Consider the following 16279-nt stretch of genomic DNA (forward strand, 5'->3'; position numbering starts at 1 on the left):
AACTCCAAAACGCACCTTTAGGATAGATTGGTCAGTGTTTCTTCTTTTTTTTTTTATTCTCCAAAAGAATAGCTGTGTATTGGGCATCTTATCTGACTAGGTGTCATACTGCAGTTCCAGGTTATTGAACATGACAAGTATTGTGCTATTGTTATATTCCCTTGTAGAGAACCACTATTTGACCACCCTCTGCGTTGTAAATTCCCTTTTCCCTTTCTTTTTGTTTCCTTTTTTTTTTTTTTTTTTTTTTTTTTTAAGTAACCTACACAAGCTGTTTATCCAGTGTGTATTTCCAAAGTCACCCAAAAACATGTCTCAGAACTATGAGCAGCTTCTTGCTCACATCCTCAGACTTGACTTCAATTTACCAGTCATGTCATTGAGACCCAAGTCAATGCCAAGGAGTCTGTGGCCCTTTTTGAGTAGTGTTACAAAATGAGACAATGGTTCAATGTGCAATATGCCTGACGTCAAATCCTGCCCATCCAGGGAGCCTGTGCCCAGGTTATTGAGAAACAACAAATGCTTGATGTCTAAAAAGAAATGGATCAAAGCATTGTCCCCTCCTCGTTTTGACCAGCATCTGTATCCTAATGGTGTAAGTTGGGGTTTGTTTGTTTTTCTGGGAATGCATTGGTCTAATGAATAGCTTTGAAATAATAAGTAGGGCTTTCAGATGGAATGTATGTGTGAGTAAGGCATTTAAAAAGTATGTGTGAATTTATATCTGATCAATACAGGTAATGTGTTCTTTTGAAGATAGGACGCTTTTTGAAGGCGAACATGATTCCCAATTGCCCAATTCCCAATTTTCTGACACTATTAGGATGTTTATTTTATCTAGGGTTGTGTGTATATGTTAATCCAAATGAAGTGCAGTGGAAAAAATGTTAAATCGATATATATATATATATATTTTTTTTTTCCTACATACTTAGGAAAAGAACTAAAGTGGGTTTATTTTACTTTTCTTGCAGATGTTTGCCAAGCATGGTTTTGTCCTCAGATACAGCTTGGTTGGTCTATTTGTTGGAAGCCGTTCTCCCATCTGCTTTCAGTGCTGTTTATCATCCCTCTTAAACCTAAACCATTGATGTGGTCACATTATATGTACCAATATCAAATAAAAAATTAATAGCAATGTGTATTCCTTGAAATACTCAGAGATTGTATTATACTTATAGCTATACCAAGGTACCTGAGGTTGTTACTGCTGTCTTAGCATCTATGGCTTATTATTGGAACCTTGATATACACACATGTATGTATATTGGTATGCATTTGAGTTTGTCCGCCCCAACTTGCATTCCCACACAATTGCCATTTTTAAGTTCAAGGGAGCAATGTACAAGCAGAGAAGTGTCTTATTATAATAAAAAGTATACAGAGAAAAAGTTAAATAAAAATCTTTTGTTTTAATGGAAGATCTGTGGTTTGACTTCATTTCATCAGTGTCATTAAGAGCATGCTAAATATGAATTAAGGCGTTTTGAGCCCCCCCATACTTAGATACTATGTCCATCATAATTTCATTGATTTCCTCTACGTTTTAGGCAAACCCTTTTTACAACAATTACTGCTATAAATGTGCTAAATTATTGCTGTAAACATTGTTAAATATTTATTTGGGTTGACCCACGTGCATTCCAGGAGGGAAAATACAGCCATGCATTGTAGAATATATATTTGCATATTTTAGCATAAACCTTAAAGGGGTCATTTGATGCTTTTTTTAGAGATCATTATTTTGTGTAACAGAATATGTTGATGCTTTAATGTTAAAAAACAGTACTTCAAATACTGTTTTTCAAATAATGTACATTATTGTAGGTCCTCTATGCCCCGCCTCTCTCAAAACCACTTGTTTTCTACAAAGTCCCTCCTTCTGACAAGCGCAGTCTGCTCTGATTGGACAACTGACCCAGTGCATTGTGATTGGCCGAACACCGCAAGAACTCGTCAGAAATGTAACGCCCCTTTCCATAATCATGAGCTTCATCTTTCAAAATAAATGTAAAGACAATTTATAATGTCCTTAGTTTTACCATCAGTTCAAGCCCGAAAGGGGAACAGAGTGGTGTGACAGGCACAGTGATGAAGCTCGTATGTGTTTGCAGTACACAAGCCACGGACACACACACACACACGATGTGCAAAACTCATATTTTGAACATTCAATAGCAAATACTTAAATTAATAACGAAACATACTTACAGTAGCTGATTCATAAGCGCCAGATTGTTATAGCAAAGTCAGAATGACCTCCTAGGTTCACGAAAAGGTCGTCCATAAAATGTGTTGCTGTGGCAGAGTCTTAACTTTGATAAAGAATATCTCTTTGGTTTTGAGACTTTAGTCTTTGAAACTTTACAGATCTTCTTTATGCACCAGGAATTTGTAACACTCCAAAGAGAAAGAAAAAATTGAAATCTCATCATATGACCTCTTTAAATGTCATCTTTGCAATACTATTCGCTATCCTCAATATTTTATTATATTAACATATTATGTGAATACTTAGTCCTCCTACTCTACTCTCCAGAAAACAACCACGAAGAACACTACGAATGAGAAAAACTACAATTCCAACAAAAACCGCAGCTCTTTGCGAGCGGAAGTGACCTGCCTTATGATCACGCGCTGCGTGTAGAGCGGAAGCCTCCAATCAGCGTGCAGTTGTGTCGCTGCGGCCAACATCGACCCCGGGAGATTCTTGAGGTAATACGAATAAACGCTTTTTATCGCTGTATTAGAGATTAATATATAGTAGGTTTGATAGGTGCGAGTTATTTCTGTGAATTCATTGTTAATTATATGTGTTAGGACACTCTTCAATCGACATATTTTTGAGAAAGTCGGCGAATTTGCTGCGGCCTACGTTTAAGCGTTAGCTAGCAGTGGCGCGCTAAACTGCTCTATCTTTAGACGAACACACGAACTACAAAATAAACATTTATCAAGATACAAACCAACAATTTTTAACATGCCAGTAGTTTTAATTTAGTTCACACATAAACGATTGTGTCGATATGTGTTTTATTGACTCGGTGATTAGGTAACCAGCGGCTGTGTTAGCGTGAGTCAGGCCAGTCAATTGTTTATATGAAAACAGTTAACGTTATAAGCGATACATTTTTTAGAAACGTGCTTATCTGAAACGCATTACATCAGCAGTATGATTATCAGTTTCTTTTTATAGTACCATTAAAGACCTACTAAGTAATTTTAGAGCATTTATTGTCCTTGTTTAATGTTGCTTTACTTCTCTCTTTTCTAGTTTCCCAACATGAGTAGCTCAGAGGAAGTGTCGTGGATTTCTTGGTTTTGTGGTCTACGGGGAAACGAGTTCTTCTGTGAGGTTTGTATTCGTCTCTGATCATCTCATATTGTGTAACTTAATATAAGAGTGACCAGGGAGTGTTAAAATGTAAGCTTAACCATTTAGTCGGCATTTAATATTGATTTATGGTACATCTCTGTTTACTACATACAGGTAGACGAGGACTATATTCAGGACAAGTTTAATCTTACGGGACTCAATGAGCAAGTTCCCCATTACAGACAAGCCCTTGACATGATCCTGGATCTGGAACCTGGTCAGTAGTTGTTTAACACATATGTTTTAATGGGTTTAAGGGAGCGTTGACATAAAATTTTTTTTTTTTTTTTTTTTTTTAAATAATAATTTTCTTGACCTAATAGTTTCATCAAAATGCCACAATCCTGTGGTAAAAATGACAGTCTTCACACCAGAAAATGCTCCTTAGCAATTTTAATGATTGCTCACCACGTGTAACGTTTCAGGCCCAAGCTCTTCATCAGACATGAAAACAAGTGGGGAGACACACCTCCATATATACAGCCATGCATGATCACATGATCACATACATCCATGATTAATCACATGACCAATCAAGTTAAATTGCAATTACAACAGGAAAACAGCTAAAAATATATATATACATACCGACATTTGTAATACAAAAATATATTAAGTGGCTAAGAGAAGGCCAGCAGTGCTTAAAGCATAGCCTAGAAAGTTTTTTAAAAAGGTCTCTACCACTGTAGGCAGTCGTGATTGATGAGCAAGAATGTAGATACATAAGGGGTACCACAAAAGTGTGTTACATATATCATATATCAAGTCAGCAAAACGATAACACAACATCAAGTCTAATGTTGTGTTATCGTTTTGCTGACTTGATATATGCCCGAAACGTTACACGTGGTGAGCAATCATTAAAATTGCTAAGGAGCATTTTCTGGTGTGCGGACTCATTGTTTACCTTTGCAACTACTTGTCTGCCCAGCACCCAGTTTTATTGTTTTGGATGTGCGTGCTGTACCTTTGAATTCTATTAAAAATGACAGTCTTCTCTCTGGTGACGTATGCAGGGTTTCTCCAATCATTTAGTCCCCTTAAACCCTGTTCACCAGTATCCCAGATGAAATGCAACAGCCCACATCTCAACATCCAATCAATCACTGATGCATACATTTAAGTCCTGCCCTAATTATTTTTCATACTTACACTGATGTCAAAAAACATTGAAGAAAAGCTGTATTGTTACTCCTGTTTCATTGTGACCTGAAGGTTATGTGCTTTAGGCTGTGCAAACAATCAATCAGGCACATTCAAAATCTAATTTTAGGCAAGATCTCTTAAAACCAAATCCATGAATCCCACTCGCAGAGAGCAGATGAATTCACTCTCCTCATCCGTTTAATGTCTTGAACCAAAGTTAGACAGTTGCTAAATTTATGCACACATGCCCATAATTATCTGACTAAAGCTAAATGTTTCCCAGAAGCAAGCATGTTGTAACTTAGTTTGTTTTGAGTGATTTAAATCTGTTACTAATAATGCATGAATGCTTTTGCTCTTGAGTGCAACACCTCAAAAAGTACTAGAGCAGACCTGCATTTCCCCGTTTAAAGTCACTATGAAATCAAAATAGGCAGTTCTTTTATGTATGGGATGTGAAAATGTATTATAAATTGTTTATCCGTGTGCTGATAGTGTGCACTGGCACAAGCATGGCACAAGAGTCCCTCCCCAACTTTGCATCCAATCCATTCCTGATGGACAAAATCAGGTCCCATTTGAGAATGCATTTCACTTCAGATGTGTGTCACGTTATGGAAGAAAAATTGAATCGCATTTCTGTCATGCTGACTTTAAACGTTGTGATTTCCTAGGTGTGTAATGCTGTTGTTGTGTGTTTGTATCAGATGAGGAGCTGGAGGACAACCCTAACCAGAGTGACCTGATCGAGCAGGCTGCTGAGATGCTGTATGGACTGATCCATGCGCGCTATATCCTCACTAACCGTGGCATTGCCCAGATGGTACGTTATCCCTGGGTCATCTAGTCTTTTTAATAGTATTATCAAAGCTATTTTTTTTTATCAGCTTCATATGTATGAACTTGTGCTTGTTTTCTCTTGCAGCTGGAGAAGTACCAGCAGGGAGATTTTGGCTATTGTCCTCGTGTTTACTGTGAGAACCAGCCAATGCTGCCCATTGGTGGGTCTCCCATTTATTTTACTTGAAATATATAAAGTTTGCCATTGTAATCTTTTTTTTTTTTTTAACAAATTAGGAATGCTTTGATTGTTATCAGTTAATAATCGCTTATTATGAATAAGTTGATGGTCTCATAAACTGATCGAATGTTGACAATGAGCACATTTGCATGTACACCAATACACTGATGTGAACTCAAAAAAAATGTGCTTATTGAAATAACCCATTGTCCTGGTTTACATACAAACCAGTCAAAACACAATATCACAACATGCACACTTCTATAAACCAAAAGAAAACAAGTTAAGATATTTACATGCTGGGTGATCTTGGCATAAAGGGCAAAAATCTAGATGTGATGATCGGTTTATGCTTAAGCACGATAAAGGAAAACAGGTTAACAGATTTACATGACCGTGTGTGTTATCAGCTTCACTCAGTGCATAATCGGGTTAAGAACGTGCATGTAAGTGCACTCAATGAAAAAAGATTCACGTCTTAAAGTGTTAGTTCACCCAAAATGAAAGTTAGCCTGTACATTACGTACCCTCAAGGCATCCTAGATGTATAAGACTTTCTTCTTTCAAACAAATCCAATCGGGGTTATATTGAAAATTGTCCTTGCTCTAAGTGTTATCATTGCAGTGGGTGGGTTTTTGTTCAACAGTCCAGAAGCTGTCAAATAAAGCGCATCCATCATGAAGTGAGAAGATTTTATTACATTTGAAATATACACAAAAACACATGGATTCGCTGCAGGAGGCCTTTATTCACCCCCCGGAGCCGTTTGAGTCAAAGTCAAAGTCACCTTTATTTATATAGCGCTTTAAACAAAATACATTGCGTCAAAGCAACTGAACAACATTCATTAGGAAAACAGTGTCAATAATGCAAAAATGATATGTAGGTATATAGGCATGTTTGGTATATAGGCATGTTTGAATATGGATACATGGGCTTTATTTAATATGTTTTAGACTGTTGAACAGAAACACCCATCTACTGCAATGATAACACTTAGAAGAGCAAGGACAATCTTTAATAAAACACTGACTGGATTCATCTGAAAGAAGAAAGTCATATACATCTAGGATGCCTCGACGGTGAGTTATACACAGGCTAATTTTCATTTTTGGGTGAACTAAGCCTTTAAATGAATTATAAAAATGAAAATCCTACTCGCCCTCAAGTCTTTCCAAACTTGTATGAATTCCTTTCTTCTGCTAAACACCAAAGATGTTTTGAAGAATGTGGGTTACCTGACCACTGCCTGGTCCCCATTTACTTCCATAGTATTTTTTTCACCTCTCCATACTATGGAAGTCAGTGGGGATCAGCATCTGTTTAGTTACTTAGAAGGAACTGTAGTGTCTGTTTTTGTCTCCAGGGCTCTCTGATATTCCTGGCGAGGCCATGGTGAAGCTCTACTGCCCTAAGTGTATGGATGTGTACACACCCAAGTCGTCCAGGCACCATCACACTGATGGAGCCTATTTTGGAACTGGTTTCCCCCACATGCTCTTCATGGTGCACCCCGAGTACCGGCCAAAGAGGCCTGCCAACCAGTTTGTGCCCAGGTTTGTCTTTCCTGTATACGGCGGTCACCTGCTGTTCTTTATAAATGGATTTTCTCACATCTCTAAAATCGGTCAGTTTCTCAGAGCTGTCATTCTCCTCTTCCAGGCTCTATGGTTTCAAGATTCACCCAATGGCTTACCAGCTACAGCTGCAGGCAGCCTCCAGCTTCAAGAGTCCCGTCAAAGCCATCCGCTAAGAACCTGAGCAGGGAGGGGTGGGACAGGGTGGGTTGTGTGTCCGTCGGCATGGCCTCAGTCTTTCCAACAATTTTAGATTCGACTAAGACTAAGGTTTAAATATGGAGAGAGTGAGACTATAAAACACTTTGGGGAGGAATAAAAACCTTACCTCTGAAACACTGTACAGAAAACTGGATGTTCCTAGTGAAAACAATTTCAGTTCTTAACCTCCACATATAAAATCGTTATAATTAAAGATAGGTGTGTGTAGGATGGCTCTGCTCTCTCTCTGGTCCTGTTTGTTTTAGTTCACTAAGGTTAAGTAACATTCACATACAAGAGCATCATGAATTGACTCGTCTTAGTTTATGATGTGATGTATGGTTGAATATAAAAGTAGGGTCGATTGATTGCAGATACATCGTTGTTTAATCCCCTCCTCCGTGCAACCAGATATTTGGCTTACTTTAAAACGGCTGTTGCATGAAAAAGGCAGTATATTTTGGATTTGTTTTCAGCTCAGAGTAATATCGCTGGGATCGTCTGTGACTGTTCTTTGTTGACAGACTGCAAGCTTTCAGTGCATGTATTAGAAACGACCAGAAATGGGAAGACAGTCTCTCTTAATTAGACAAGTGTTTTGTTTTAATCATCAGTCCTGCACTCCTCGTCAGAACGAACACCAACCTGCTAAAATCCTCTGGTGTCAAGATTACTTAAGAGAGACTTTACTAGATTTACCACAGAACCACAATTAGGAAGTTTTTTTGTTTGGTATGGGCCTAGGTTTTTATTCTCTGGTTTATGCCTCTCTACCAGAAGAAATACTTCGAAGAGTAGAATATATAAATCAGTTTTATTTAATTTTTTGTTGATCCTGTTGAATGGTTTTTTTTCTCTATTTACAAATGTTGAGGAACCAGGGTTCAGAATTCACAATAAATGTCGTTTCCTAAGTTGTGTGAGAGTCCTACATGTTTCTGGGATGTGCTTTGTGTATATATATATATATATATATATATATATATATATATATATATAACTCAAAATGTCTAATATAAAACTTAAGTCATAGTTGTTTTCTGTATCCTGTGGTATTAGTGTGCCTTAAAAGTCACATAAGCAACTTTTATGGTTCATATAGTTCATTCTTAATGCATTCAGTTTTCAAACATTTGAACATGAAAGAAACAGCTGACCAAAAGTAGTTATTTTAATAAACCAGCATTTTCTGCTCATCAGTGAGTATTTTTTGCTGAACAGAGCTTCAGTTAGATGTCAAACAAACCACCTACATACTAAACCTTAAGGCATAGATACACAGAAAAAATGCTTAACTAACAGGTGAACATTCACCATATAAACCGCATCCATTTCACACCCAAACTCTATAAATAGTCAATAAATAAACATTACATAACCAGTTGTTCAACCTGTGTCAGACTTTGGGTTAAAAAATGCTTTTCCATTTTATCATTTCAGTAGCAAATCAAGAGCAAGAAATTACAATTGCAAACATTGATAATGGCTCTTGATGCTGATACACCACAAACTGTGCTTGAAACCAGTTGCTGTGCATCTACTGCATGAAATCAGATTAGTTTTACCATCCATACAGAGCATGGATATTGGTATTTTTGTAAACGTATGTTGAACAACAATGGTAACTAATGTACAGAGATGTACAAACGGACATATTAAGTATAAACAGTAAAGAACAGATCAATGAAGCTCATGCAACAAATAACAAAATGATTAAACAACAAAAAAGGACTCAACATAAGCAGCAATCTGCACTATTTTCTATCATGTGGACAATATAAATATTGGGGGCCTCATTTATAAAGTGCGTATGTACAGATTTGATCTTCGAGTGTGCTTTCGCTTAAATCCACGCTGATGCTCATATTTGTAAAACCTTGCTTTAACATGGAAAAGTGCTCAGAAAAAACTTTCTTGTTCGAGAACTGCAGGTTTTTGGAAATTGCAGCTCGCCATTCTAAATTAAAGCATTTGGATGATGACTGGTGATCTTTAATATGTTAATGACATTAATTAGGAGTTGTTTACAAGTCAGAGAGCTGAAACCATTCAGTTTAAGTTCACTTGCAATTCATAGATTTCACATCTGAAAAAGGCATATGTGTGTTTTCTGTGCGTACATTCTTTCTTTATATCACATGCATGCATATTTGTGAGATAACCGTAAGATCAAATTTAGGATGGTTTCTGCACAACATTTTATAAATGAGGCCCTGGATCTCTGTATAATTACAATTAGTTTTATGTTCTTGATTGCAGCCGATTTATTTGATATGGTGATATATATGGCTGAACTGCAGCAGGATCCTACAGGATTCTTCACTCTTCCTGAATTACGCAACATACAGCAATCTCCTGCTTTAACGTTTACAGCTCTTCCTTGACTCCATTCAGAACAAGAGGTTTGGATGCCTCACGCTTCAGGAAGTTGATGAAATCCTTCACTTCACGGGCTCCCTGAATTAAAAAAAAAAACAAAATACAAAGAATGGATATTTACAATGACAAATATTCAGCATGGACATGGTAGTTGATATAAGTGATAAGAAATTACCTCATATCGCTTTGGCTCATCTTTCCGGCCAGCAGCAGCAAAGTATATTGTAGGAAACCTCCAAAACGATAACAAAACATTACCAATGGCTAGCTAAAATCACTACAAAGCATTTGATTGAGAGAATACATACCCTTGCACGTCATAGCCCTGTGGGATATCATTGGCAGTTGCATCCATCTTGGCGATTACAATACTAGGATCACTGTATAGCTGAAAAGACCATAAAACAGAAACACGGGACGAGAAGTGATTCAGACAGAGATGAAGACACACTGATGTCATCTTAAACTCACCCGTTCTCCAAGCTCTGTATATTTGGGCTCCAGTTTTTTACAGTGGCCACACCACGGAGCATAAAACTCAATAAGCACGTCTTTCTCTGGGTCATTGACGATCTCCTCAAACGTATCTGCCACAACCACCTGACCACAGACTTGTGTTAACAAAGACCAAATGAAGCAATCAAGCTCATTTAAACACACGCGTCTCACTAACCTTGACAGCTGCACTGTTTTTGGCAGGCACAGGCTCTGATTTGACGTAACGCTTCAGTCGGCCAGAAAAATAATCTTCTAGAAAGTTTTCTAAAGACTTGCCATCTCGTCTGAGGAGGGACCACACGAACAGTTCAAATCACATCATCAAAGCTTCTGATGTGCTGATGTACATCATGGGACAGAATAATAATGTATTCACATTGTTTTATGACTTCAGTCTTATTAATGAGTGTTGAACACCACTGTTCAAAAGTTTGGGGTCCTAATTAGTCAGCTAATATAATTGATTTAAATATCAAATCATGTTTAATCTCTTCTGAAAACAGGATCTTCACAGTATGAGTGTTTGTACTCACGTGAACTCCTCTCTCATGGTGTATTTGTTTCCTGTTCGTGTCTTGATGGTGACAAACGGCAGCTCAGTTGAGTCTGACGTGCCCAGACCGAACTCATCCTCCAGCTCCTCCAGAAAGTCATTACGGTTCGCCACAGAAAACAACAGGCCCTGAGAACTGAACTTAGACGCCACCTTCAGCACTCTAAACCAAGAAAGACAGGTCTTAATGACTTCATAATAAACATATCCACTCACTGATTTTAAAGGACTCACCTGTTTCTCCAGTAGTTGGAGCCTTTGGGGTTGTGAAGATAATCCAAGTCATAGAAGGCCGTCAGTAAATCCCTCTTCCTCAATGAATCCTTATTCTCTTTGGTCAGGTGAGGACAGAGTCCAAAACTGCAGAGCACAAGCAATGATCTCAGCATGTGCTGTGTGTGTGATGGTGTGTGTGTTGTGTCAGTGTGGGCTCACATGTTGTCTCTGATGAAGCGGCGCAGGCCTGTGATGGACAGGGGTCCTGTGTGGTGAACCACACTCTCCTCAAACTTACTGCTCAGTCTGGGGGGGCGGAACAGAAGCACAGACCTGCAGGCAAAGGGTTTACAGATTTAAATATTAGTATTTCATCCTGAACACCCAGCTACAGTCAGTATTAGTGGTTCTCAACGGGTTTCGCTTTAGGATTCAGACTTTAAAAGTGGCCACCAAACGAAGTACCAAAATTGCGTATGGTCCCAAAGTGAACAAAACACATCCTTAACATCAAATATCAACATTAACATAAATTAACAAATCCAGCAATATGCAAGTGAATGATTAATTTCTATAGGGGAAAATTTAATTTCCAAATATCTTCTAAATGCACACATTGGTTGATAAGAATTTTTTAATGTTTTTGAAAGAAGTCTCTTATCCTCACCAAGGCTGCATTTATTTGTTAAAAGCAGTAATATTGTGAAATATTATTATATTTAAAGCAATTGTTTTCAATTTAAATTAGTGCTGTCAAATGATTAATTGCATCCAAAAAAAAAAGCTTTTGTTTACATAATATATGAGTGTGTGCTGTGTATATTTATTGTGTATAAATACAAGCACATACAGTATATATTTTGAAAATATTTACATGCATTTACTTTTTTCTATTTATATAATTTACATTATATATAAATATATTTAATAAATAAACATTTTTCTTTTAAATATATACATGAATGTCTATTTATATATATAAATACATACATATATATATATATATATATATATATATATACATATATATATATATATATATATATATATATATATACATACAACCCGAATTCCGGAAAAGTTCCGGAAAATTTAAATTTTTTAAATTTTAATAAAATGAAAACTAAAGGAATTTCAAATCACATGAGCCAATATTTTATTCACTATAGAACATAGATAACGTAGCAAATGTTTAAACTGAGAAATTTTACACTTTTATCCACTTAATTAGCTCATTTAAAATGTAATGCCTGCTACAGGTCTCAAAAAAGTTGGCACGGGGGCAACAAATGGCTAAAAAAGCAAGCAGTTTTGAAAAGATTCAGCTGGGAGAACATCTAGTGATTGATTAAGTTAATTGATATCAGGTCTGTAACATGATTAGCTATAAAAGCTTTGTCTTAGAGAAGCAGAGTCTCTCAGAAGTAAAGATGGGCAGAGGCTCTCCAATCTGTGAAAGACTGCGTAAAATAATTGTGGAAAACTTTAAAAAAACAATGTTCCTCAACGTCAAATTGCAAAGGCTTTGCAAATCTCATCATCTACAGTGCATAACATCATCAAAAGATTCAGAGAAACTGGAGAAATCTCTGTGCGTAAGGGACAAGGCCGGAGACCTTTATTGGATGCCCGTGGTCTTCGGGCTCTCAGACGACACTGCATCACTCATCGGCATGATTGTGTCAATGACATTACTAAATGGGCCCAGGAATACTTTCAGAAACCACTGTCGGTAAACACAATCCGCCGTGCCATCAGCAGATGCCAACTAAAGCTCTATCATGCAAAAAGGAAGCCATATGTGAACATGGTCCAGAAGCGCCGTCGTGTCCTGTGGGCCAAGGCTCATTTAAAATTGACTATTTCAAAGTGGAATAGTGTTTAATGGTCAAGACGAGTCTAAATTTGACATTCTTGTTGGAAATCACGGACGCCGTGTCCTCCGGGCTAAAGAGGAGGGAAACCTTCCAGCATGTTATCAGCGTTCAGTTCAAAAGCCAGCATCTCTGATGGTATGGGGGTGCATAAGTGCATACGGTATGGGCAGCTTGCATGTTTTGGAAGGCTCTGTGAATGCTGAAAGGTATATAAAGGTTTTAGAGCAACATATGCTTCCCTCCAAACAACGTCTATTTCAGGGAAGGCCTTGTTTATTTAAGGCCTTGTTTATTAACAACAGCATGGCTTCGTCGTAGAAGAGTCCGGGTGCTAACCTGGCCTGCCTGCAGTCCAGATCTTTCACCTATAGAGAACATTTGGCGCATCATTAAACGAAAAATACGTCAAAGACGACCACGAACTCTTCAGCAGCTGGAAATCTATATAAGGCAAGAATGGGACCAAATTCCAACAGCAAAACTCCAGCAACTCATAGCCTCAATGCCCAGACGTCTTCAAACTGTTTTGAAAAGAAAAGGAGATGCTACACCATGGTAAACATGCCCCGTCCCAACTATTTTGAGACCTGTAGCAGAAATCAAAATTGAAATGAGCTCATTTTGTGCATAAAATTGTAAACTTTCTCAGTTTAAACATTTGCTATGTTATCTATGTTCTATTGTGAATAAAATATTGGCTCATGTGATTTGAAAGTCTTTTAGTTTTCATTTTATTAAAATTTAAAAAACGTCCCAACTTTTCCGGAATTCGGGTTGTATATATATATAATAAACATACATAGTACCTACACATTTATTATGCGAACAAAAAAAAAGATTTTAAATACAATTAATCGCAATTAATCATTTGACAGCATTAACTTAAATACATTAAAATGTCATTTATTCCTGTGGTACAAAGCTGTATTTTCAGCATCATTCCTCCAGTCTTCAGTGTCACATGATCCTTCAGAAATCATTCTAATATGCTGAATTACTTTTCAAAAAACATTACTGATTATTATCAATGTTAAAAACAGCGCCTGTTATTATTATTATTTTGCAACCATGTTGGCTTAACTTAATGTCTAATTTAGTGAGCTTCTCCCAAATGACAGAGATTAATCTGACATCAACAGCAAAAGATATGTGAAGTGTTTTCACGTTTAATATGGATAAGCCTATTTATTTTGCTATCCTAACTAAGACGCTCCAGCTTAGACCCACTTACTCATATTTGACGTCGTATTTCTTTCCGAGCTCTAGATCTGTGGTGTGAGCAAAGCGGAAACCCTCCCTCATTAAACTGGCTCCTTTAAGAAACTCAGAGAGCTGAGAACTGTCAGTCCCTGAGAAAAATCCTGAGACATGGAAAATAACACAAGACATCACTAATAAAATACTTTCCATCTAACCATTCAAATGTACTGCATTCATGCATTCAAATTTATATCATTCAAAATCTCGAAATGACATTTGCATGAGACGTTTTCAATCTAGAGAAGAAATAAAAAGCACTTACCAACTATGCTGGCATCAAAGTGGTTGATGAAGTTCTCCAGGTCATGCTCACTATGCAGAGGCACAGAATCGGGTCCAGCCTGTTTCTTCATATAGCTCACGATTCCCTCTGTTTGGAAAAGATACACACACAATCACATCACCAGCAGATTTACTATTGCATTTATGCCACACATCTTTAAACATACCAGCTGAGCGCGGCCCATCATACGAAGATGATTCCTGTCCGTTCCGAAATATTTTGAGTGTTGGGTATCCAGTGACCCCATAGCGCTTGCAGGTCTCTGTATTAGCAGTGCAGTCCACCTGAACAAAGACAGTCACACATCCTTAAACCTCTGAAGAACACGCTAAGCTCACATCAATCTCTCCTCAATCCTCTATTAACATTACTACATCACATCAGGCTCTTTAATATTGAGCACTGAGATCAGTTTCCAACTAAAGAAATACTGCGGGTTCAAAACTATCAACATAATTTGGTGAAGCATTTACTATGAAAGTCTATACGGAGATAGAAGACTAAAACAAACTATAAATATACCCTGAAGTTAAATAAAATAAAATCACACTAACACACACAAAATAATACGATTTTATCTCAAGGCAATGGTATGTTTCTCAACAACTAAAATGAACTTGAAATAAAAAAAATAAAAACTAAATATTTAAAAAACACAAATAATAAAAATGACAAAAACACGACAAAAAAATAAAAAAAATCTAAATACGAATAAAAACTATAATAGCATCTCAATAATACTAAATTAACACTGACACTGTTTAAAAAAAAAAAGGAATGGCATTTTTGTTGAAGTATTTCAATTTGTTCTTCACTACTTAAGGTGTCAATTGAACTATCGTCTAAATGAGACAGATGAACTTAACTGTGGTTAGCTTTGGCTTTTTCTGGTATTCTCGCACATCTCATGTAATAGCCACTTTATGTGGTCATGATTCACAACAGATATTTATTCGTCATGAATGTGTTATAACCTTATTTGTACATTTTCACAATTTATGATACTATGATGTCTACAAAAAAATAGTGAATATGTATATTTATCCTAGTGCAATGCCTTGTCCCATTGACTTCCACTGCTGTAAATAATTGGTCTTCACAGATTTGGCAGTAATTGGCTGCATGTCACAGACACTGTCAATAGAGCTTCAACTGTATCGAGATTCGAGCCACAAATATTCCTAACATGCAAGCAATTATACCTTGGCTAAAGTTACTGTTCCCTTCATTCGTGTAGCAGCAGTTTCAAACTCCGGAGCAAGTTTCTTACAGTGACCACACCTGAGAACATAAACAGAGCAGCAAAACTATCAAAACATAATTAACACAATGCTGTCAGCTGTGTTGAGGTACCATGGACAGCGCGCGCCATCACACACAGCAGCTCTCAACTGCGAGATGCAAATACACGCAAACCTTCTCTTTATTATTGTTATTATTTTACAACAAAATGTTGTTAACTGGATTTCCGCATGTGCAAAAGAATGATTGTTCTCTTACCATGGGGCATAAAACATCACCAGCAGGGTCTCGTGCTCGGGCGCGATGTAATCGAAGTCTGCATCTTTGAGCTCGAGCACATCACTGCGTCCACGCGCTGCCGAGCTCCACACACATAGAGCTGACACACACAAAACCACGCGCAACGTAAAACTGTCCATCAAGACAGGAAGATGGAATAATTTCCTATTCGCAGAAACCAACACTAAAGTAAACAGACGCGCACAACCGGGCGGTTTCCACCGATATATGTGTGAGGGCGGGATGAAAACACAATGTGTCACTGAAGTGAGCGATGATTGGCTAGTCATTCTACAGCTGATGAGATGTAAAACGCTCATTGGTGGAATCTCTCTGTCAATCAAAGTTCCTCCAGGAAGATTGGTTT

The 16279-nt window shown here is 37.3% G+C and overlaps 2 protein-coding genes and 1 long non-coding RNA gene across 4 annotated transcripts; 2 read left to right on the forward strand and 1 right to left on the reverse strand.

The window, feature by feature from the left end:
• The first annotated feature begins 223 nt into the window (after positions 1-223).
• LOC132145585 (uncharacterized) lies at positions 224-1424 on the forward strand. The gene is made up of 2 exons (XR_009434488.1): positions 224-598; positions 978-1424. It is a non-coding gene; the product is annotated as an uncharacterized LOC132145585 (long non-coding RNA).
• Positions 1425-2582: 1158 nt separating this feature from the next.
• On the forward strand, positions 2583-8239 carry csnk2b (casein kinase 2, beta polypeptide). Of its 2 annotated transcripts, none has more exons than XM_059556708.1 (7): positions 2583-2718; positions 3278-3358; positions 3494-3596; positions 5233-5348; positions 5451-5526; positions 6914-7103; positions 7210-8239. In XM_059556708.1, the coding sequence occupies exons 2-7, from the start codon at positions 3287-3289 to the stop codon at positions 7298-7300; spliced, it is 648 nt and encodes a 215-aa protein (XP_059412691.1). In that variant the 5' UTR covers positions 2583-2718; positions 3278-3286; the 3' UTR covers positions 7301-8239. The 2 variants fall into 2 exon arrangements, with proteins under 2 accessions (XP_059412691.1, XP_059412692.1); XM_059556709.1 differs by lacking the exon at positions 2583-2718 and adding an exon at positions 2830-3076.
• Positions 8240-9441: 1202 nt separating this feature from the next.
• On the reverse strand, positions 9442-16232 carry LOC132145584 (protein disulfide-isomerase A3-like). Its single transcript, XM_059556714.1, has 13 exons — positions 15892-16232; positions 15594-15672; positions 14558-14675; positions 14371-14478; positions 14080-14209; positions 11191-11304; positions 10990-11115; positions 10736-10918; positions 10378-10486; positions 10176-10304; positions 10013-10092; positions 9880-9937; positions 9442-9782 (listed from the first exon to the last, which is right to left on the reverse strand). Exons 1-13 carry the CDS (start codon positions 16230-16232, stop codon positions 9693-9695), a joined length of 1665 nt encoding a protein of 554 aa, XP_059412697.1. The 3' UTR covers positions 9442-9692.
• Between the last annotated feature and the right edge of the window lie 47 nt (positions 16233-16279).

Source organism: Carassius carassius, chromosome 8, assembly GCF_963082965.1.
Source record: "Carassius carassius chromosome 8, fCarCar2.1, whole genome shotgun sequence".
Classification (NCBI taxonomy): domain Eukaryota; kingdom Metazoa; phylum Chordata; class Actinopteri; order Cypriniformes; family Cyprinidae; genus Carassius; species Carassius carassius.

What these genes read in the sequence shown, in the direction of transcription:
- csnk2b (XM_059556708.1), top strand. Translation starts at nt 3,287, where the DNA reads ATGAGTAGCTCAGAGGAAGTGTCGTGGATTTCTTGGTTTTGTGGTCTA. An exon ending in GATCCTGGATCTGGAACCTG is followed by an intron (nt 3,597 to 5,232) that starts GTCAGTAGTTGT and finishes TGTTTGTATCAG; the next exon opens with ATGAGGAGCTGGAGGACAAC. An exon ending in GCCAACCAGTTTGTGCCCAG is followed by an intron (nt 7,104 to 7,209) that starts GTTTGTCTTTCC and finishes CTCCTCTTCCAG; the next exon opens with GCTCTATGGTTTCAAGATTC.
- LOC132145584 (XM_059556714.1), bottom strand. Translation starts at nt 16,232, where the DNA reads ATGAGCGTTTTACATCTCATCAGCTGTAGAATGACTAGCCAATCATCG. An exon ending in GAACAGTAACTTTAGCCAAG is followed by an intron (nt 14,676 to 15,593) that starts GTATAATTGCTT and finishes GTCTTTGTTCAG; the next exon opens with GTGGACTGCACTGCTAATAC. An exon ending in TCCAACTACTGGAGAAACAG is followed by an intron (nt 10,919 to 10,989) that starts GTGAGTCCTTTA and finishes TTCTTGGTTTAG; the next exon opens with AGTGCTGAAGGTGGCGTCTA.